General features: G+C 39.0%; 2 protein-coding genes across 2 annotated transcripts in view; one reads left to right on the top strand and one right to left on the bottom strand.

Moving 5' to 3' along the window:
• LOC307161680 (uncharacterized protein) overlaps window positions 1-24580 on the bottom strand; it is a 484934-nt gene that overhangs the window by 273420 nt on the left and 186934 nt on the right. The window lies entirely within an intron of this gene.
• LOC307161266 (sucrase-isomaltase, intestinal-like) overlaps window positions 1-24580 on the top strand; it is a gene marked incomplete at its 5' end in the record, with an annotated part of 182093 nt that overhangs the window by 3457 nt on the left and 154056 nt on the right. Inside the window, 4 exons of the mRNA XM_079875889.1 lie at window positions 368-600; window positions 2652-2701; window positions 2857-3030; window positions 4434-4583. Of these exons, the coding sequence (XP_079732015.1) occupies window positions 368-600; window positions 2652-2701; window positions 2857-3030; window positions 4434-4580 (604 nt within the window). The 3' untranslated portion in view covers window positions 4581-4583. The remainder of the gene's footprint in view (window positions 1-367; window positions 601-2651; window positions 2702-2856; window positions 3031-4433; window positions 4584-24580) is intronic.

Genomic DNA, 24580 nt, shown 5'->3' with positions numbered 1-24580 from the left:
CACAGAAGGCAGAACAGTTGATGTCACGGTCTGATAGGAGCTCACGATATTAAACCTAAAAAATAGCTTACCCAAGTTGGCTTAGAGAGGGCCGAACACTAGATATCACTGACTAGGTGGAGCTCAGGTGAGCCGAGTCATCAGCAGAACTACTCTCTGTAACAAGAGGAGGCCAAACTACACTCAACCTTAAAGACAGAGGGGCCTGATACACTTGATGTCACTGTTTTAGATAGAGCTCAGGAGAGCCGAGGCCTCAACCGAATGATTCTCAGATTGAGAGGAGGCCAACTGCGCTCAACCTTAAAGACAGCTTATCACAGTGGCCCACATAGAGCCATGCCACGTGACACCGCTATTCAAGCAGAGCTCAAGGGAGTGAAAACCTCAGCAGAATGACTCTCAAGAACGAGAGGAGGCCTAGCTACACCCTGCCCAAGAGACAGATGCCAAGGAGGCTCATAAAAGAGCCTCACAACCTCTCGCAACTGTCTAAAAGGAGGAGCTCTAAAGAGCGAAGGCCTCAACAGGATGACTCTCTAAAACAAGAGGAGCTCTGGAGAGTGGAGGGCTCGGCAGGACTACTCTCTAAAACGAAAGGTGACCCAGCAACACTCTCAAACTAAGCTTGTCATGGAGGCTCACCGGGAGCCGTTCCGGAGCAGAGGACTCAGCATAACGACCCTCTAAAACGAGGGGAGTACTGACAACACTCAGCCTTATCTAAGCTCACATAAATCCAGTCAGCTTGACTAACGCTAAACAGAACTGCTCCAATCAAGGAGGCTCACAGAGAGCCATTCAAATTAATATGGATGCTAATACTAAGCTTACTTACATACAGTGTTAAAATACCTCAAGTAGAAGAGGCACAATTTTTTTGGACAAACTCCTCTCTGGCAATAAGCACACTCAACGCCCACGAACCTCTAGGGTGGGACATATCTCCTGGAAGCTGCTGACTGAGACTCACAGCTCTGAGATCAAAGCAACAAGCATCAAGGAAAAATAATTCATTTTCCTCCTAATACAAATGCCTCCCCTTGCCAACTACAGTATAGCAATCATTAACCCAATTTCAATGACTTTGTGGCACGAATAGCTAGATCTGCCTCAGGAGATCGTACAACCTTCACCTGTGTGCGGACAGCAGAGGGAGCAGATTTATCAATAACATCCGCCTCATCCCGTTCTGCATCCAATCCCTCAGAACTAGACATTCCATCTTAATCAATTCCATATTGGAAAAGACATGAAATATCAGAGATACTTCCTGTCTGACTCCTCCCATGGTTTTTAACTGTATTTCTGCATCTAATTCCTCAGAATTAGATTCAGCAAAATCAATAGCAGTACCAGAGCTAGCAAGAGGAGCTTAAACAAAAATGTCCCTGTACCACTCCTCCCGCGCTCCGCCTACAACCCCCACACTCTATCCCGCCTCACCGCAATAGCGGCCACGGGACCCGAACCGCAGAGAGTAGTTGCTCAACTCTCATCTCTCAAGTGAGAGTCAAGCCTGGGTGGAAAAAATCACAGCGACCGCATCACACAACGTGTGCTTAAGCGTGCTAAGATCAAACGCCAGATTCTGTCACTCTGAAAGAAACTCACGAGAACATCCATGAATGCATGGCTATAAGTGCCGTCAACTCCCTCGAGAGCCGAACACACTTGTGCAAACGTTAACTGCTATTCCTCAGCAGAGAACAGAAAAGACAAGCTTCTTACCTGTCTCTGTAAATAGTTTTGCAAATGCATCCTATCCAGCTCATCCAGCTTCTTCGAAGAATTGAAGGCATTCCAACCAAATGCATGTTCCACATCCACAGAGAATAGGGATGAGGCGAACGGAGCTTTCATTGAGAAATCCTCACAATGCGCGCATTCAGCTCTCGAGAAACGAACGTGCGTACTCCTCACTCGTGCACAAACGCACCAGACTCACACTTCCTGAAAACGCTTGGCAGAGCGATTCTTCATGATATCCATGTTACACATACTCAAACAAACGGATCCTGAAGACAAAAAAGCTGATGACGTGTCTAAGTGCCCTTTTAGACTCACGGTCGCTCTACAGCAGTGGTTCCCAAATCTTCTCCTGAAGGACCCCCAACACTGCACGTTTTCTTTGTCTCCCTAATCAAACACACCTGATTCAACTCATCAGCTCATTAACCCATGTGATTGGGTGACAGGTTTGGGAACCACTGCTCTAGAGTGACATCACTGGCTGTCGCGGGCCAATGTCATTATGGCATTTGAATCACGTGCTTCAGACACTGATCACGCTGAGGCGTTCCCTTAAAGTGTCTTTTGGACGCAGTGCAAGTTCCCATTTGAAAGGTAACTTTTACAAGGTTACCTTTACAATTAGCAGAAATTGCAAGTCCAAAATGTTCAATGAATTAAAAGAAAACAAATGTTTGCGTTTGCAAGACATAAAAACACATGAACATGGGCAACGAACGTGAGATGTAGTGAAAAAACAATTTCAAATTGGTCTCAGGGTTATCCTTATTATTGAGCCCTATTATAGACTAAATGATTAGATTTACCAAAATGTTTCTTTAAAAAAAACAGATAACACTTGTGTGACTCATATATAAAGTTGATTTGTCTCTCATAACTTCTTTCTCTTTTTTTCTTAGATACTGTTTCATCCGGCTCCTACATTCGTTACCAGTTTTCCGTGGTTAATGTATGTCATCCTAATGTCCCATTTCTGTTTGTTTGTTTGTTTGTAGGTGGAATTACATTGTATGTCCAAAAAGCAACGTTTAAATATGTATATATTTTTAAATGGCATCTATACTAAAATCTGTAGTAATATCTGATATTTTTCTGCTGGATCAGGATGTCTTGACAATGCATGTTGCTCACAATGGCTACACGGATCCAAACAGCCTGAAGTTTGAGAACATCACAGTGATGGGAGTGAGCGCGGCTCCCGCCTCTGTGCTCGTGTCGGACGGCGTCACTACAAACTCTCTGTCGGAGTCCCAGGTTAACTACGATTCCACCAAGAAGGTAATCATAGTTTTAATATAAAATAGTTTTCTATTCACCACCAAAGTCAATATGAAACTGTTTGTGACCAGTTTTACTGGTTTTGATTGAAATAGGATATTGAACACCCTACAGAAATGGGTGTAATGCACATTGAGACCAGGAATATAAAGTAAATAGGGTCCATTTTTATTTAAATCACTTTGGAGAATGTGATTGCCTCTTCAAATATTATTGCATGATATAAAATGTAGCTAGAATATAGGGCTGCACGATATTGAAGAAAAGTGCGATATGCGATAACTCATTAAATAATGCGATATTCGAAATGCGATACGATAATGCTTAAAGTGTGTATAACAAACTTAAATTATCTTTAAAATATATTTAAAATTATATAACCTACATACGTGTTTCACATTCTTTTTGTGACAAGAAAACACCCCTTCAACTTCTGAAAGTGAACAGCAGTGTTTTACTGTAGCATAAGAAGTGTTATTTTAGCATCAGTGTAAACTATTCAGGTAGGCCTTCATTAGGTTTATTTAACAACAGAAACTGAATAATCAAATGAAAAAAAAACAAAAAAAAAACATTACTTAATATACATTACTTCTTGTAGCCAAGAGCAGTGAGTGATTTTCTCTGTCTTTTGTTCATGACCCCAGTTATTGCAAACCGTAGCAATATGCACATCGCTATATATACATTTGCGATATTTCAATAATTTCGATATATTGTGCAGCCCTACTAGAATAACAGAATGAGCAGATCCTGTATGAATTATATCATGTTTGCTTTGGACTCATCAAAGTCCTCTAGTCTAAGTTAAAAGCAACAGGCATATAAATGAACAGAAACTTCAATCTGATACTTCCTTTAAACGCCAAGGTTTTCTCATCAAAAAGCCATCTGAAAATAGCCGCCCTTCAATGGGCTTTACAGAATTCTCCGAAATGTATTTGACATTTGACATATCTAATCAAAGTGAAAAAAAAAATCACAGCCGATGTAACGTAATTACAAAATGGAGCCTGACTTGTGTTTAATACTGAGCAGGATTCCCTCGGGTACCAGGAGAGGCCCTTTCATTCCAAGAGAGATGCTCATGGACCAGGGCTTTCAAAAGCACACACATATTAGGCTAGGATGAAGGGTGTTGCTTTCTCCCGGAGCTCAAGGTCTTGGAAAGACAACACAAGGTCGCACTGACTTTGGTCTTAATCTATGCATGACACATTAATGTCAGCTGCTGTAATTTATGGCACATCCACCAACTAACGCAAGAAGACTTTGTGAAACTCAACAGTATTTGTCATTTTTGTTATTTACATACTTTAACTAGAGGATGAGATTCTGACATGAATACACCTGCTGTCTTTTGCGTGATATACTGTATAACATTGGGGGTTTGTGTCTGCTAGGTGATGTATCTGAGAAATCTGGAGCTGGAACTGGGGAAGGACTACACAGTCAACTGGGAGGCCAAATACCCAAACTCTAGGCACTTCGACTGTCACCCTGAAGCAGGTGGAGATCAGGACAGATGTGAAGCCCGCGGCTGCGTCTAGAAGGTCTGAGAGAGAAAATATTCAATATCACTGTTTTCAAAGACGCTGTTTGATCTGAAGTGTTATAACGTGATTCAACACTGTGGCGAGGGGGGCGTGGTTTTGCGAAGTCTGTAGCGGGAGAGAGAGGAGGAGGCCGAGCGGTGAGTAAGTAGATCAAGTGCAGATGATGAACACCTGTGTCTGATTGCAGTAATTGGCATGGAGAGACCGGATATAAACCGGAGAGAGACGAGAGAGAGAGAGAGTTGGACTGGGACCTCGCGTGCTGCTGCTGCCGTCTCGAGAAGAAATCGTCAAAAGAGACTTTGAAGCATTGTTTTGTTTTGGCTGTGCTTAGACACGGTGAACGCGCTGAAGAACACAAAAGAACCCCTTTCTTTTGTTTTGTTTCTTTCTATGACAAATAAAGCGAGAGTCCCAGTCACGCCGACCCCTGTCTTCTTCCTTCCTACACCCACAATATTGAACCTCATCACAAACACATTGCGTTTCATAGCCTTCAGATATTCCCAAGGAGCCGTGGTGTTATTACGCCGAGACCCACGGCTACGTCACCAGCAACATGGCTGAAACAGCAAGCGGCATCATTGTAGATATAGAGCGCAATACCGATTTCCCATGTCAGCGTTCTCAATCTCGAGACGTCAGCAAGCTCCGTGTGGAAATCACATACCTAAGTGGGAAAAGCCTGCGCTTGAAGTTATGCTTTTCTAAATTTAGGATTAAGACCAAGACAATAGGGGCTTTCGCACCCGTTAGTTCCAGGAACTGGGTTTAAGGAGATGGCCACCAGGGTGATTCCCCGAGAACTAATGGTTTTCTCATCAAAAAGCCATCTGAAAATAGTCGCCCTTCAATGGGCTTTACAGAATTCTCAGAAATGTATTAGCATATTTGACATTTGGAGAACATATCTAATCATAGTAAAAAAAAAAAAAAAAAGCTGTGTGGTTGATGTCCAGTGTTGCTAGCTGAGCAGAAATACATGATCATGTTTGGCTTGGTCCCCTCAAAGGTGGGTTGGATTTTCTCCTCAGCGAAAGGTTAAAGGAGAACTCCGGCCAATTTTTTTCGAGCTAATTTTTTTGTACATTTGGAGTGCTGTCAGTACAGAGAACAATGACAAAAATCAGTGTTGCCTACACCGTGTTATCCTCTTTTTAAAATTTGCACCCTGTTGACTTCAATGGGGCAAGTTTTAAACCTGCTTTTAGCCTCTTAACATCCTTGATGTGTCATTACAAGTGCACAGGTCATGTGAGTGATTCCTTCAGAGTGAACACGGGTGAATCTGACTGCAGTGTAAGATGTGAAAGATATGGATAAAAGTGAAGTTAATTCAGCCAGCGCTCATACCTGTATTTACTTCCCGTTTTCGGTCGAAGTCCACTGTAGTCAATTGTCGAGTTCACGCACGTGATCATAGGTAACTGTATGACACATTGAGTCAGGGATGATGTCATTTCTCTTTTTTTGCTTGTTTTGCTCTTAGATGTGACCTTCCTGCCGACTCCGGCTCTGACCTACCGCACCATCGGAGGAATCTTGGACTTCTACATGGTGATGGGACCCACTCCAGAAGCTGTGGTTCAGCAGTACACTGAGGTGTGGTGTGTGTGTGTGTGTGTGTGTGTGTGTGTGTGTGTGTGTGTGTGTGTGTGTGTGTTTTATTCCTGGATTGATAAGGTTTAGCAGCTGGAGTCTCGCTCATTGCCCTCAGTGCACTCAATCTAAGCAACATACAAAATAACATTGGAAAACTCACATGCATAAATGAAATACATGAATATTTATCTAAAGGAAGCTTGCCTGTAACAGACAGAAGGCAACATTAGATTCTCTTAAGCCACTTGAATATTTGTGTTATGAAATGTATTTGCATAAAATGTAAAATGTTTTTCTCTCGGTTTGTGCGTTTTGTTTGACAGATGATCGGCCGCCCGGTTCTTCCAGCCTATTGGTCGCTTGGATTGCAGCTTTGTCGCTACGGCTACGCCAACGATGCGGAGATCGCAGATCTTTACAATGACACGAAAGCTGCTAAAGTTCCTTATGTAAGCGATCTCCTCTTTTAGTGTGTGCATGCGTGCCTTTCATTCTCCGTGTGACTCAACAATAAACACAGTGTTGTAACTCTCACCGATCTTCAGAACTTGCATTAGAACTTCAGGAATATTTCATTTCTCGCAGTAAATATCTCATCCTGTTATTCTGCAGTGATGTGCAACTTCAATGATGATAACACAACGTTATGTGGCCGTATTTAAACAAGGAGTGAGTCACCGAATCATTAAGTTTCTTTTCATAAAAATTAAGTTAAATTAAACACAGTAAGACAAATGGTTAAGAACCTTTAACTCTTTAGGTATGGAAGATAAGTTAGCCAAGGGGGGTTAGAGGGGTCATTCTACTCTAAATCTGCTGGATGTGGCCATGCTGGGCGAGTGGAAAACTACAGAGGAAAGACCTTGAAGAAGGAGTATAAGAAGGGAATTTCCTGGGCTGGGTGTCAGCTCTTGCTCACGTCACGGGGTAGCTGCTGTGATTTTGTGACTAAGCCTCTTGCAAGAGAATAAATATCTTTTAAAATACAATTTGATTCTTGGTGTCTCTTATGCAGTGATGACGATTGTTTAATTATTGTTTTTGCCACAACAATTGGTGTCAGAAGTTGGGATTCCATGGCATACCATACCGGCGGTCCGGTAACTAGCTCGTAAAAGTGGACGGAAGAGCCACACCTGATTAATTGGGTGAACCGGAATCAATCGAGCGCTGGAAAGTGCTCATGAAAAGATTTTGAGTAAGCCGTAATTACAGGGCACTGGAAAATGCAGACCTGGCCGATTTTGGGTTAAAAAATCTGATCTGTCTGAGACGTCTGACAGATTAGTAAGACGCGTGTCGAAGAAAAATCCAGGGTAAGTGGAATCAGCCAGTATGGGGTCATCTCACAGTGAGCTCGATAACTTTTATACACCAATTTTCTGTCAAATGAAAGAATTAAAGGAGAACTCCGGTCAATTTTAACATTGAGCTCATTTTTTTGTACATTTGGAGTGCTGTCAATACAGAGAACAACGACAAAAATCGGTGTTGCCTACACCGAGTTATTCTATTTTTAAAATTTGCACCCTGTTGACTTCAATAGGGCAAGTAGTAAGCCTGCTTTTTAGCCTCTTAACATCCTTTAAGTGTCATTACAAGTGCACAGAAAATGTGAGTGATTCCTTCCGAGTGAACACGGGTGGATCTGACTGCAGTAGATGTTAGAGATATTAATAAAAACGAAGTTAATTCAGCCAGCGCTCATACCTTTGTTTACATCCTGTTTTCGGTGGAAGGCCATAGTAATCGATTGTCGAGTTCACGCGCATAGGTTTAGTTACCAATGATCACGCGCGTGAACTCGACAATCGATTACTATGGCGTTCCACCGAAAACAGGATGTAAACAAAGGTATGAGCGCTGGCTGAATTAACTTCGTTTTTATTAATATCTCTAACATCTACTGCAGTCAGATCCACCCGTGTTCACTCGGAAGGAATCACTCACATTTTCTGTGCACTTGTAATGACACTTAAAGGATGTTAAGAGGCTAAAAAGCAGGCTTACTACTTGCCCTATTGAAGTCAACAGGGTGCAAATTTTAAAAATAGAATAACTCGGTGTAGGCAACACCGTTTTTTGTCGTTGTTCTCTGTATTGACAGCACTCCAAATGTACAAAAAAATGAGCTCAATGTTAAAATTGACCGGAGTTCTCCTTTAAGGGCAAAATGCAGGCAAGAAGTTGATCAAGTACCATGGTTTTCCCAGGGAGGGAATGTTAAGTGTCACTAGGCTGACAGCGGTGAGAGACGTGTGTGTGGATTGTAAGCAAACAATCGTGTACTGGTTAGATGAGGCAGAGCGAAAAGAAAGGAAAAGGATGCAGAAGGAACTAGCATGTAGGAAAAGAGGGAAAGATGAGAAGAAATGTAGTAGGAAAATGTATGTTATGAAAATACAATTTCTGATAGAATTTATGGAACTATTTATGAGCGCCTGTTAAGTCAAATAAAGATGAGGAATGAACAAACGTTTTATTAAGCAGAATGGGGAACAAGTATATATTTTAGTGGTAAAATAATGATGTCTAGAGAATTTTTCTAACGAGAGTTGAAGGAGCAAGCAGCTGTAATGGCTGTCTGTGCACTTTAGGGATTGAGATATGAGTAATTTAATATTTGGGGTTTTGTGAAACAGCAGAAATAAGTGGGACTGAGAAAATAATGATAACATTAAGTTGAATCTGCAGACCAGAACAAACAAACCAGTTTTAATGAAATTGATGACATATAGTACAAATTTTATACTTTATGAAGAGTCCTGAAGCAAACAGTGAGCCAGGAGAGAGCAAACGCTGTAAGCAGCTGAAGCTCTGAAGCTTTGACTTCAAAGAAATGTTATATTAAAGTCCCCCTGTGGTGAAAATCCAGCTTTTAATGTTGTTTATATGTCTTTGCGGTGTTTTTAATATGCTTTAAGACAAACCATGTGCAAATTCATAAGTCGACAGCATTGCTGAGTATTTTCTCCTTAAAACTGCAGTGAACCAAAGACAGTCTCAAAAACACATCGCTGGTGTTTCTAACGTCACAAACTACCTTGTAACCAATCAGATCAACATGTGATCGTCAACCAGTGGATCTCTGAGCTGAGTGAGTGAGTGAGTGGAGGTGGGGCTCATTTGCATATTAGCAAGGGTGTAGAGTAAGGCTGCATTCACACTGTCAGTCCAAATCAGATTGTTTTGCATATCCAATTGAAATGCAATCATATTTAGCTGGTGTAAACATGAGATGTGATTTTTACAAATCCGTTTCAAGCTACATTCATGTGTGGTTTGCATACCATAGCAACGTCATTGCCATAGAAACCAATGCAGATATTCCGGAAAACTGAGGTTGGCATGGACACAAATCGGATCTGAACAGATACGATACACAGTGTTGACGTCAATAATTTTAGATCAGATTATAATCGGATATACTCAGAATTGGAATAATCAGATTTGGACTGATCGACTGGTCTGAACGTTGCCTTACATTCAAGCTATTTTAACATATGGCAAGGTTTTTTCAAGAAAAAAAAACGTTTAAATATGTTAAAGCCCTGTTTGGCACACAACTCTGTTAGCTGTCGATGCCGGTTCCTAACAGATTTTAAGCAGTCATCAACTTTTGCTTGATTGTGCTTATAACAACAGCTGAATAATCCTGATTAGCATCTGGGGCCGGTTTCACAAAGCTATTTTAGACCGGTCTATAGTGTTAGACAAGTCTAAAATTTGCTCATAGACAGTCTAATGCAAGTTAGACCGTTTCACAAAAATAAAGACTGACTTAATTTAGACCAAAAAAATTAGACACCTCTTACCCCCAGGCTATCTTAGGTTTAAGACTCTGTTACCTTGGCAACCAGCAGTAACAATCAGTTACATTACAAACTGCCAGAAGAAAAGGGAAAATGGCTCATAATTTAAACATTTCTTCTTGTTACTACATTCCCAAGTAAAATGTCCTTGTAACTGTTAGGGCAGTTACAGTCAACGCGAGCAAGGATCGACGCGCTCCCTTTGCAATACACCGCTCACGCAACTGGGGGTAGTAGAGTCATAGCTCCGAATGCCCGTCTATTTCGCTTCAAACGCTGGCTTTATACGCGCGTCCTATTTGCCTTGGATGCACGAATGGATTCAAAATGTTCAAGAGTCGAACTAGACGCGATAGACGCGAATTTGACGCTCTATTCGCGTTTGGTGTGAACGCTGCATAACAGGCTGCGATGTCAAGATTGCAATGCTGGAATGTGTGTGTGTGTGTGTGTGTGTGTCAGAGAGTGAGAGAGGCACGGGCGCGATCGAACAGTGGAAACATAAAAACATACTCCGTCATTTATACTCCTCCAACAAACACATATTTTCCGCTGGGGTAAACTGCACTGACTCACACTTACTCGATCCGCCATGTTTTTTGTTTTGAAAAGTGTCTAATTTTACTCAGAATGCATTGCAGTGTAGTCCTACTTAAGATAGTCAGAGTCTTAAGTGCTTTGTGCAACGGTCTGATTTAGATGTCTATCTGAAGTCTGACTATCTACTATATCTAAGCCATAGTCAAAGTCTATCTTTGTGAAACCGGCCCCTGCTGTCTTTAAGTGTCATGCTGGTTCATGTTTAGAGCACTAGAGTATATGAAATATGTCCATAAAAACTTGAAGCGCGCTCGCTCCGGTCTGTATATGAGCGATATAATCCCCGTGGTGAGTGTTGTTAAACTCCTCGCAACGCTTCCTCGCAGAAACCGCTCTCATGCTCCGCATGTTGTCTGAATTCTCCGCTGTAATGCGATAATCTCATGAGTAATCCAGCGCAGTGATTGAACTGGACGGGCTCTTTCTCATGAATAAAAGCAGAGAGTCGCTTGAGGGCCAGCTGACGTAGGGTCGTGCCTGCAGCCAATCACACACTCCGAAGGCACACTTCTACCTCACACTCCCTGACCTTGCTCCGATGTTGCTTTTCAACCCAGACGAATGAAATTGCTCAGAAAAATGCAAAAATAACCAATTTCCATTGTTGATAAAAACGTATGAGTGTTTTCAGTGATGTACAGCCTGTGTGTATCTGTTCACATCTCAAAAAGTGTGTTTTGGGGTTTCATGACCCTTAAGAAGAGCAAATGTGGCCCAGCTTGGGGACGATACAGCTCAGATAATGTGTATGAGCATTGCAGGATCTGCATTGATATTTCCATCTGGCCACCACAGAAACCGTAGAAAGTTGACGTTCATACTGCTGTTCTGCAAAGTCTTGGTTAGCTCTTCCAAGTTAGTAATGATATTCAATATTATGACTTGAACTGTTGGCACATCCCATACATCACCATCCACACTGAGACTCAGTGTAATGTCCCACCCAAGGAGCGTTCGGTCAGTGTTCGGTCCACCATCCTCGCTGGTAATCACTCCAAGGATTCAAGGCTTTCTGAGCATTTACTCCAATAAATAACCCAATGCTTACATCTAATGGTGTTAAAGAGTTTAGTTCACCCAAAAATGTAAAATTCATCAACTACTCACCCTCATGTTGTTCCAAACCCGTAAGACTTTCGTTCATCTTTGAATCATAAATAAAGATCTTTCTGATGAGATCTGAGAGCTTTCTGTTCCTCCATTGACAGCTACGCATTACTACTTTGACGCTTCACAAAGATCATGAAAAGAGATCGTAAAACTAATCCACCTTTTACAGGTCTTCCATTTTGGGAACGTTCATTTTGGTGACTGGGATTGTAAACATCAGGAAATGTGTCACGAACTGTCAGTTTAGTTTTCATTATCATGGACTTTTGGTTTGATTGTCATTATTTTCTGTTGTCTTTGTTCACGTTTCCTGACACTTGTTAGTTACCATGTATATTTATTTAATCATGTCGGCTGTTCGTATTTGTTTCTGTGTTTCCTCTGTTCATTGTTGGTTATTGTTTGTGTCAAGTACACACTATCTGAGTTTATTTTATTATTAAATACATTAGTATTGGAACCTTTTGACTCTTCTTCATCTGTGGACTCTAAACTGTGATAAAATTTATCACAGCATCATTTGAGGAAACGTTGATTGGTCTTTATTTGAAGTTCAGTTTAGTTTAACTACTAGATTGTCCAGGTTACTTAGGGATAGGTCAGTTACATGAATTTGAAAAGCTTTACATTTTTTTGCTTTTATAAGCTTTTTGTTTTACGATCTCGTGTTTGAAAGAGTTTCAATGTATACTGTGAGATCCATATTATAAAAGGTAATAGATGAGGGTTTCTTTTGAGTTAGTTTTGTTTTATGAATATAAAACTTTGCCAAAAGAAGAATAATATAATTTTGTTTGTCAGAAAAATATGGATTTTGAAAACAAAGAAAAATGTCATGAGTTTCTAAATGAAAAGTTTGTCATGTCTATTTTAAAGTCAGCCCAAAAATAAATAAAAAAAGGTGCAAGACAAAAAATAAATGTTTAATATCTTCAAATGATGCGTTACAACAGTGGTTCTCAAAGTGTGGTACGCAGAGGAATCACTGAATTTCGCACGTAAGATCAAACCGGTGTGATCTTTTACTGTCTATTATTGTGTGCTCAGTCTTGGCTGGTCCCTGGAGCGCACGATACGATTACACCGGTGTGAGTAGAACGGCCAGTGCATCACGTGATCATCTGCTAAATTCAAATCATAGATATAAACACCTATGAATCCAAATGGGGACTTCCGGCAAGATGGCGGATTGAGCAGTCGCTTTTTCGGAACTCGTTTAAGTTAGTCCCAAAGTTAGTTTGAAGTAGTTGAAAGTCCATTGTGAAGAGGTGTCATGGATGCACAGAAACTAATTAAACCGGCCAAATTCATTAAGGGCTTCAAAGAAAAGAATATTCCGCGGGAAGTCGGTGGGAAAGATGACTCTTGTGATACGGAGCACGACTATGTTATGGACACCGTTCAGCTAAACAAGAGGGACCGTACTATCGACTCCTTACCAACTACGCCAGTTAAAAATCCTGCAGGGAAAAAGCCCAAACCAGCTGATGACGGTGAGAATAGCGAAGTTTCCAACAACACCATTTTACAGGCAATACTGGGCCTTGAAAAATGAGTGGATGTGCAACTAGCTGATCTGAAGGAGCAGACAAAACAAAGTAGCATCATGATTGCTAGTTTAGCCAAAGCTGTCCAGTTCAACGCGGAGGAAATGAAAGAATGCAAAAAGAAAGTTGAAGATTTGAAGAAACAAAACGACCAGCTTTGCAAGGATAACAACGATCTTAAAAATAGAGTGAGAGAGCAAGAGAGATACAGGATGAGGTGGTGTCTGCAGATTAAAGGTTTGGAAGAAAAAAGAGATGAGAACATTCGAGAACAAGTCACCGAAATCCTCCGGAAAATCGCACCAGATCTTGAGTCGAAGGTGGAGGATGCAGTTGACGTCGTTCATAGAACGGGGAGAAAGATGGATAACAAGATCAGACACGTTGTCATTCTATTTGCAAAAAGATGGGTGAAAGAAGTAATCTGGCGTCGGACCAAGAACTCGCAGGTCTGCAAGGATAAAGGCATCCGCTTTGCGGAAATGTTGCCACGGGAGGATTGGGAGGAGAGAAGACGCTTGTGGGAACAAATTGAACAAGCGAGGCGCGCTGGAAAACTGGCTTTTTTTCGGGGCCCACATGGATACGTAGACGGACGTCGGATTGGAGATGAAAGGTGAAGAAATTAAATATGACTGTGATAAAATGGAAACGTTTGTAAAGGGACATTATAACTCTATTAAGGTTTAAGTTAAATCACTAACTGGACGGAGTAAACAAGGGTTACATTTACCGTTTACTTCTTTTCTTTTTTGTGTTTACTGTTCATGGAAAATGTTGACATTTCTTTTGGTTCATTAAACGTTAGGGGCCTGAAAGACATTGTGAAAAGGAAAGCACTTTTTTTATTTTGTAAAGGGCAAAGATCTGAGTGTTTATTTTTGCAAGAGACTCATTCGGCTGATGTGGACATAGCTTTTTGGACTAACCAATGGGGAGACAAGATTTTATTTAACCATGGCTCCAATCGCTCGGCAGGTGTGGCAATTTGTTTTAATAGATGCCCTGGAGAAATTATAACGCATAGAAACGATGGAGATGGTCACTGGCTAATGGTGGTATTAAAGGTAGAAAGTCGGTTTCTTATTATAACAAACATTTATGGATATAATAATGATGGACAAAACAAGAAACTCATGGAAAAAATAACAAATGTGATATCAGAGCTTAAAGTGTGGTACCCCACTAGCTATATTTTAGTAGGAGGAGACTGGAACATGACTCCGGATGAATGGGTGGACAGGATGCCTCCAAGACTATGCAAACCAAATTGTAATGAGATTATTAAAAGTTTTACGACAGATAATAATTTAACTGATGTTTGGAGGTGTCTCAACCCAGATGTTGAAAGTTACTCATGGTTTAAGCCCAATGGGGGTAACAAGTCCAGAATCGAATTTTGAATGGTGAGTGATGACATTCTAAGAAATACTTTACGTTCTAGAATCTCTAAAGCACCCTTAACTGATCATTGTTTCATAGATTTAGTTTTAGGACCCGCATTGAAAGAAGTTAGGAATAAAGGGTATTGGAAATTTAATGCCAGATTGCTAAAGAATGAAGACTATTGTGTTCAGATTAGAGAATTGATAAAAGAAAATGAAGATAATGAATCGTTCAGAAATAATATGGGTAGATGGGAATTTACTAAGTTTAAGATAAGACAATTTACTATTAAATTTAGCAAAAAACTCAGCAGGGAAAAAAGGGAATATGAAAGCAACCTACTTCGAGAAATAAATATGTGCTGTAGTAAAGTAGAATTAAACTCTCAAGAGAAGAATAAACTAATGGAGTTACAAGTTAAATTAGATGATCTCTATCTTGAAAAAGCTCAGGGCGCCTTCATAAGATCAAGGGCAAAATGGATTGAAGCAGGTGAAAAAAACTCTGCATACTTCAGCAATTTGGAAAAAAGTAGACAGCTAAAAAACTCTATTACAAGTCTAATAATTAATGGAATAGAAAATAAAGATTTTAGAAGTATAGAAAAAGAGGTTTTCTCATTCTACTCTGAATTATATTCCTCTCGTTATTCGGCAGTAGATGCCAACATCCTGTTTGATAAGATTAAGAACTCTAGATCTTGCATTGATGACTCCTTTATGGATATATGTGAGTCGGATTTTAAAATCGAGGAACTGGATTCAGTTATTTCTAAGATGGCCTTAAATAAATCCCCAGGGACAGATGGACTTACAACTAATTTTTATCAATTCTTCTGGAAGGATGTAAGAAATCTAGTTTTTAAAGCTATAAAAGAATGTATAGAGGAAAAAGAATTATTGGCAACCATGAAACAAGGATTAATTACCTTGATTCCTAAATCTGGGAAAGACAAAAGGATATTAGACAACCTTAGACCAATCACTTTACTTAATACAGATTATAAGATTCTTTCAGGAGTGATTGCTGCAAGACTAAAAGAAGGCATCTCTTCTATAATTAGTGAGACACAATCTGGCTTTCTGAAAGGAAGGCTTATTCATAATAATATTAGACTTGTATTAGATGTGCTTGATTATAATCAGATGGTTCAAGAAAGGGGGTTTATTTTATTTCTAGATTTTTATAAAGCATTCGATTATGTTGAACACTTTTATTTTAAAAACTTTAGATCATTTCGGTTTTGGAAGAAAATGTATAGATATGATTGGAATGTTATATAATGGGTTTAATAGCTCTGTTGCTTTAGGACATGGCACCTGTTCTAGATTTGAGATTAGGAGGGGAATTCGACAGGGATGTGGTAGCTCACCATTACTGTTCATAATGGTCGCTGAAATGTTAGCTATTTTAATTAAAACCAGTCATATTGAAGGTCTAAATATGATGGACAGACAAATTATAATAAGTCAGCTAGCAGATGACACAACTTTATTTCTAAAAAATGAAGAGCAAATTCCCTTCGCACTGCAATTTATTAATCAATTCTCAAAAGCATCTGGTTTGCATCTGAATATGAATAAATGTGAAATTCTGGCATTACATGATTATTATTCGCATTCCTTATACAACACAAAGATTAAAAAGGAAGTCAAATATTTAGGGATTATTATCTCTAAAGATAAAACAACAACTGAAAATATGAATGTTTGCAACAATGTGGACAAATGTAAGTCTATTCTTAAAGCTACACTGTGTAACTTTTTTAGTTGATTCTTAGCAAAAAACACTTAGTTCTTTCAAAAATATATGTGCTCATTAATGTATATTTACTTTTTTCAAGTAATAAAGTATTCTCTTAAGTTTATAATCTGCCATTGAAAGTACATGTGGGTGAGGGGTTCGAATGCCGGTCGCCATGTTGCCCCTCCATCTTGAAACTACATTAGCCAAAGAGGGACATGCCTGTAAATTCAAGCTTCGCCTTTTGCGTTTTTCACTCAGTGACACCGTGACGAATGCGAGGGGGAGATTACTCGCGAGCTCGCACGTGCCGGCAGATTTGAAAGATAGTGTGGTGTGTGCGTGCGTGCGTACTCACATTTGAAAGAGAGAATTAAAACGTCAACGCGACAGACAAATCAGCAAGACCATAGTCAATATTGGAGTAACTTTTCCCAGATGGAAAGAGCTCATGAGAAGAAAAGATTTTAAAACGGATGCCGAGGTCGCCTGCTTTCTTCTCGCCAGGTAATTCAGCCTGTTGTAATTCATTTGTGTACATTCGAAGTTTTATAGTTGCTTGTCTAACCATAGCATGGTTGTGCATAACGCCAGAACGACCTCTAGTATAACTTCATCCTCGCGTCAATGGTGAAAAAGTATTGTTAACCTTGTAACATAAATCTGTGCTGCGACGGATCACAGGTAATGAATAGTTTTAAAGGCGCAATTTTTTAAGCTATATAAAAAAAAGGACACTGTAAATTTTAGTTATTTTTAGTTGCTTTTACTTTGTACACATTGTAACGTTAGCCTAATCTGATTATGCTGGGATAGCCGATTCCAAGGGTGACGTTTACCTCATAGACTGTAAAAAATATGGACAAAGCGTCTGTGACGTCACCCATAGACTTTCTGAAGAATGGGTTTGAAGCCGTTTATGGGGGGTATGGGCGGCGCCATCTTGTAAAATCTTGGGAAATCCTAGCCCCGCCCACCTTCTGACGCAGCGCGCGTCACTCAGCTCGCTCTGCTACTTCGGTTATCTCTGTGTATATTTTAGGCAACGAAATATGTTATAAAACACCATACTAACTCTTTTCGTTTTCATTTAAAGAAATCTTTAACATTATAGCCACACAAATGTGGTTCAGGCAACGCATATTGATTATATTCACTGCACATAACGTTTGCCTATTTATAAAACAAAACAAAAATATAAAACACAAACCTGCCTCTTATCGTTTTAAATATAATATAAAAATATTAAACATTTTAATATGGTCCAGGCAATATGTGCATTTGTACTGAACAACAGATGTTGCAGTAAACAACATTACAGATCATATTCGTTGTATTAAAATTTAAAATGACAAAACTCAACCCAGTCTCTTTTTGTTAAATTTCAGTTTTATCAATATTAGCTATTATAAAAGTATAAGTAAAAGGTAAAGTTACAAGAAGAAAAATCGCCCGTTAGATATAGACAAGACGAATTATATCTCATGTTTAACCACTACAGAGATGCCAGAGTCCGTGGCAAACCTCAGAACAACTAGCCGAGGAAAGGTTGTTCCAGGCGGGGTACATGAGCGTCGAGCGCCCGGTCATCGCTGGATCTCACAACTGGATACAATTTTCATAAATCTTTATAAATAAACCACAGATTTGAGCTTTAAACAACTACATTCTCGCCTGAAAAACTCTTAAAACTACATTTCATGATACAGAAACAGTAGTATTATATGTCAACTGTATTAAAAAATGGCGCTTCTTATGTTGTCATTCTCCGTGTCGCTGCCTTGTCAGCTGTCAATCAAAGTTAACCACGCCCTTATTGTCATACATTTTATATCTAAATACGATCTAAACTAACGAGTTAGAAAAAAATTCACAGCCCTCATGGTTGTCAGGCACTCGTAACCTATCGAAAAATACAATAAAACTCCATGGGACCAACCTGTAAAAACATGAATTTATGCTGTGAAAACGGACATTTTAACATGGGGGCTATGGACATTTGCTCCCTTTTGGATGTATTGCAGTTTTTCGCACTTCCGGGTAGGCTTCATTTTTCAGATCAGAATGTTGCCGCTTGGTTTACCTCCTGACATCTGTCCTGTAGTTTTATTAATTTTAGACGTATTGTTTATTATTGTCATGGACGAAGTCGATAACTGGAAGCCATGTTAATCTTGGAATAATACGGCCACCATAGGAGTTAAAACGCCCTCGGAATTGAGAGGAACAGAAACTAATATTCATTGGGTAGTCATATACAATTTCACCGCTAGATGGGGGTAAAAATCACACAGTGTAGCTTTAACAGGTGGCTGCAGAGAGATGTTGCAAGTTTTTGGGAGAGTGTTATTATCGAAAGTGGATAGTTTGTCTAGACTTATTTACCCGGCTTTCTCATTACCCATCTCAACAAGAATGATTAAAAAGATAAACACTGTTAATTTTAAGTTCATATGGAGGAATAGATGTCAATATATAAGAAAGATTGATTTGGTTAAAAACTATGAGGACGGGGGGTTGAATGCGATTGATTTTGATATTATGAATGGTGTCCTGAAACTGAAGTGGTTAAAGTCTTATCTGACAAATAGAAGTTCCTTTTGGTTTACTGTCCCGAATATGATTTTTAAAGAAATGGGTGGGATAGACTTTCTCCTGCGCTGTGACTTTGAATGTAGCTCATTACCGATCAAACTCTCTGCTTTCCATCAGCAAGTACTTCTCTATTGGAAATTAATTTATAACCATAATTTTACACCACATAATACACCAGTTTGGAATAACAGGTACATACAGCTCAGCAGAAAATCTGTGTATATAGAGGAATGGAGATCCAAGGGCATTTGGGCTGTTGCACATTTTATGGACGAAACTGGAAACATGTTACAACATGAGAAATTCTGTAAAAAATACCAACTTCAATGTAATGTTAAGTATTATGACAGAATTCTAAAAGCCATACCAAGTTCCTTGAGATCAATGGTTAGAGAAGACATTCGATACTCTGCCGTCTCCCCTGACCTTAGACAGCTCTGCATTGAAGGTTTGGATTTTTGTGATTTTAAATGCAACAACAAAGTTATTAAGAATCTTCTGATTAAAGAATATTATCCTAACCCAGTAAAAAGATTATACATACTTAAGGACTTTGAAGTGGAAAAAATTAAGAAAATAAGGAAAAATTACATTTCATTTCCACTCCCACCTAAAGTAAAAGAAGTCAACTTCAAAATCTTAAATGAAATTTACCCAACAAACGAATTCTTGAGATTGAGATTCAATTTCGATCTAAATAATTGTGTCTTCTGTGTAGAAAACATTGAATCGTTAGAACACCTTTTTTTTTTACTGTGACCCAGTCCAATCTTTTTGGAGAGAAATGCAGAGCTGGCTAATGTCCAAGGAAATTGTACTGTCTTTATCTGTGAAGACAATTATTTTTGGTGTTTTTGATGAAAATAAGAATGTGGACTTTGTACTTAATTCTCTTTTATTATTCGGAAAGTTTTTCATTCATAAATGCAGGTATTATAAAACCAAACCTACTTTGATTCATTGGAGGAATGAGTTGAATCTTCTAAGTAAATCTCTTAAACTTGTGGAGGAAAAGAAAGCCCTTAAATTATTTTCTTTACTTGAAACATTTAAGTTAATCTGAAATGGCCCCGGTAAGTTTTGTTCATTTTTTTTTTTTTTTTTTTTTTTTTACTGCTTTTGTTTTGTAGCTGTATCTATAATCTCAGGTATGTTTTGTATTGTATTGTTATTGCTGATTTTGCTCAATCTTTACAGTAGTATATGAGAATATGCTTAACTGTTTAATGCCTTGTATGTTTGTAGTTATTTTTTTATTTATAAAAAAAAAAAAAAAAAAAAAAGATAATGTGTTCACACATCATAGCATGTCTATATGAACACTCAATTCTGGTTTGTACCTCACACGTATTTATCATGTTAAGTCTTCATTTATCTCCATATATATGTTTTCCAAAATGGTGTATAAATAAACGAACACAATCTTGCCACTGAAAAAAAAAAAAAAACTATGAATTCAAATCGTGCTTTCGCAGTTGGCTGGTGCTGAGCCAGAGACGGACGCGCGCCACTCAGGCGCTGTCAAATATCACAATTTAGTCAGGGGGCCAATTCTGAAAAGGGCTTCCGTTAAGACTTTTGCGGACATGTTTTGGTACAAGCTGTCAACCTATTTTTTTAGTTAGAAGACACCCATAGGTAAGATATTAGGGTGGTTGTCAAGCTGAATTTTTTTTTTTGTGACTTGTACAAGCAATTTCAGGCCAATTTTTTGGTTTCCTGCTCAACACGACATGCCAACAGTAAACGTTGAATATCTCCACAACCACAAGGACCATATTCATAAAAATGGTATCAAATGAAAGCCAACACTCATGGGATGTCTGCTGAATGAACAGAATGAATTTATTGTACAGTGTAAGAGACAACAGAACTAGAACATGAAAAAAACAATCTCCGCCTAAAGAGAACCAGTTTTCAAAGTGAATATCAGCTTGGAAACATAACCTAGTATCCCAAAACCTCTATCAATCAGTACCCATATCTATGGGAATGAGTCAAGCCAAGTTTAAAGCTTGTAGGGAGAGACAGTGCAATGCTGCACAAGTTATAATACTTTAATGTCAAGGCGGAAATTTAGAACTGTAGATGATGGTCTATGGTGCTATTTGACTTAGTGTACCAGGTTGTAACAGAAATTATATTTAATTCACATATAGCTATAGTTATTAATTCCATCCTAACAAAACTGCTTTCTCACTTCTTTAGCGTTAGGGGTTAGTAACTAGTTAGTAGTAATAACTATGTAATAGTAGTGTGGCAAAGGTATGTTTTTCCCCATCAAAGCAGTGGCTCTCAGGTTGGCAGAGGTTGGCTCTCAGGTTGTCATTCTCATCCCTTTGAGACTGAATGGATTGAATAAGCAAGGTCAAGCTAAGCGCAATGCAAATAATGGTGTGTGTCTATTATATTGCAAAAATATTGCACAATATTATACTACAATAATCTCCAGAAAGAGCACAAAGACACCACTTCCTGAAAAATCACTTCAATCAAAGGGCTTTATCTTGGCTGTATTTTCCATATTTGTCTTGACAAATGAAACATTTTTCCCAATCAATATCTCTTCCTATTTGTTTTTCTTTGGACGCTAGGCTTACAGCTCCCTCTGGATCCATGTTATCTCATCTGAAGGCAAAGAAATTTTTCACTACACTAGTCTGATTGGTTTCTGAGTGGATCACTACAATGTCCTCTGACATAAGCTGAGGGCTTTGCTATCTAACAAACTTATTAACACTTTTAGCTATAGCAGACTGTAAAATAGGCTGCTGTGCAGCAAATAAATTAAAAACATAATATTTCCATTACACATCTGCACAAAACTTAATTTACCTATTAGTAAGTAAGCTAGTAATTATGAAAGTAAATTAGCCTAGCTATATACACTCACCTAAAGGATTATTAGGAACACCTGTTCAATTTCTCATTAATGCAATTATCTAATCAACCAATCACATGGCAGTTGATTCGATGCATTTAGGGGTGTGGTCCTGCTCAAGACAATCTCATGAACTCCAAACTGAATGTCAGAATGGGAAAAAAAGGTGATTTAAGCAATTTTGAGTGTGGCATGGTTGTTGGTGCCAGACGGGCCGGTCTGAGTATTTCACAATCTGCTCAGTTACTGGGATTTTCACGCACAACCATTTCTAGGGTTTACAAAGAATGGTGTGAAAAGGGAAAAACATCCAGTATGCGGCAGTCCCGTGGGCGAAAATGCCTTGTTGATGCTAGAGGTCAGAGGAGAATGGGCCGACTGATTCAAGCTGATATAAGAGCAACTTTGAGTGAAATAACCACTTGTTACAACCGAGGTATGCAGCAAAGCTTTTGTGAAGCCACAACACGCACAACCTTGAGGCGGATGGGCTACAACAGCAGAAGACCCCACCGGGTACCACTCATCTCCACTACAAATAGGAAAAAGAGGCTACAATTTGCACAAGCTCACCAAAATTGGACAGTTGAAGACTGGAAACATGTTGCCTGGTCTGATGAGTCTCGATTTCTGTTGAGACATTCAGATGGTAGAGTCAGAATTTGGCGTAAACAGAATGAGAACATGGATCTATCATGCCTTGTTACCACTGTGCAGGCTGGTGGTGGTGGTGTAATGGTGTGGGGGATGTTTTCTTGGCACACTTTAGGCCCCTTAGTGCCAATTGGGCATTGTTTAAATGCAACGGCCTACCTGAGCATTGTTTCTGACCATGTCCATCCCTTTATGACCACCATGTACCCATCCTCTGATGGCTACTTCCAGCAGGATAATGCACCATGTCACAAAGCTCGAATCATTTCAAATTGGTTTCTTGAACATGACAATGAGTTCACTGTACTAAAATGGCCCCCACAGTCACCAGATCTCAACCCAATAGAGCATTTTTGGGATGTGGTGGAACGGGAGCTTTGTGCCCTGGATGTGCATCCCACAAATCTCCATCAACTGCAAGATGCTATCCTATCATTTCTAAAGAATGCTTTCAGCACCTTGTTGAATCAATGCCACGTAGAATTAAGGCAGTTCTGAAGGCGAAAGGGGGTCAAACACAGTATTAGTATGGTGCTCCTAATAATCCTTTAGGTGATTGTATATCTGGTAAGTATATAGCTAGTTGGAACACAGTTTAGCTTACCTGTTTCTGGCAACATTTGATGGTAGAATGGTAGAATCTTGAGGTAAATGTTTGTGTAAACAAATAGATTCAAGTTAATCTGTTGTGTGATTGTGTGATTCACTCCTTTATAAAGTTTTGTTCAGACTGTACTGTTGACATCTGCTGTGATCATCTTCTCTGGATCTGCTGCCTCAATCTGCTGCCAAATCACAGCTGTGCTGACACAACAGTGCCCCTTGTGGTGTGATACTCTTGTGGTATTTATTGATTATTATTTTTTAATGATCATGCTTGCACATAAGTTGGATTATATTGCACATTTGCCCAAAATTACAGTAGGTAACATGGAAGAAAATGGAAGCACTTTGGGAAAAAAATCCGCTTTTACCACTTTTAAGAATATAGTGTTAAAATGGACAAAAAAGCATTTTCTAAGCTGACAACCTGGCTAGAATACATGTTGAGGGGTTAAATATTAATACTGGATAGGTTGTATACTTGTACCAAAAAGTGTCCAACAAAGTTTTAATATCAGTTTTGGCCCCCTGACTAATTATTCAGTGCTTTTAACCACATAATGTTTATTTTAGAATTTGTAAAATACACACTGATGTCTATGGAAGCGGAAATAATAATAATTTCCATTATAATTAGACGACACATTTTATTCATATCAGATTGTGTAAGTTACACATTGTGTTAGTAACTTTAAAGTTAACTTCTTCTCCCAGTTCACCAGCCACTTACTTTCATGTATTTCGGGAGAAGTGGATGAATTCACGTGCTGTAAATCCAACAGATCTGATTCTCTGAACAGTGGCACAAACTAACATGACGGCGCACGCGATCGCTATAAAGATGTTAAAACAACATAACACTTTCACTTGCCTATATTTGACAATCGGAATATCAAATATTTCATGCCATAGCTAACACATTTGTGAATATTTTGAATAAAAAAAATAAATAAAAGCAGATCATTAGTCAGTCTGCGGTGTGTCACGTGACAAGCAATGACGCGTCACCATGGAAACAATACAGCGATCAGTTCTAAATAATGAGCGCCTTGAAAAACTCACAGGGGTCAGACAGAATATTTTAAATGTACGTTTAAAAAGGTTAAATATCAAAACACAGCCTGTGTGTTTTTTTTTAAGTACAGTACTTTTTTTTTACTTAATATTTTAAGTACAGTAGGCTACAGTTTTTATTTCACTTTTAGGTGCAATACATTTGAATTGAATCATTATTTAAGTTTTTTATTTACCTGTAAGCAGCACAGTGCAGTGTTAATGTTCAAACTGTGTTTTTAGAATGTTTAAAGTGGCTGACAATGATAAATATTCTTATTAGAAATTAAGCTGCCTCATTTTTGAGCTGTGCATAACCGTAGCTGAATAGTTAGGCCTACTACGCTACTGTATTCATATTGGTCATTATGGTGGTACTTGGAGAGTCAAATATTTTCTGAGGTGGTA

The sequence above is a fragment of the Squalius cephalus genome (assembly GCF_949319135.1).
Source record: "Squalius cephalus genome assembly, chromosome: 7".
Lineage (NCBI taxonomy): Eukaryota > Metazoa > Chordata > Actinopteri > Cypriniformes > Leuciscidae > Squalius > Squalius cephalus.
Note: the sequence above shows the minus strand (reverse complement) of the source record. Positions and strands in the feature narration are given on the sequence as shown.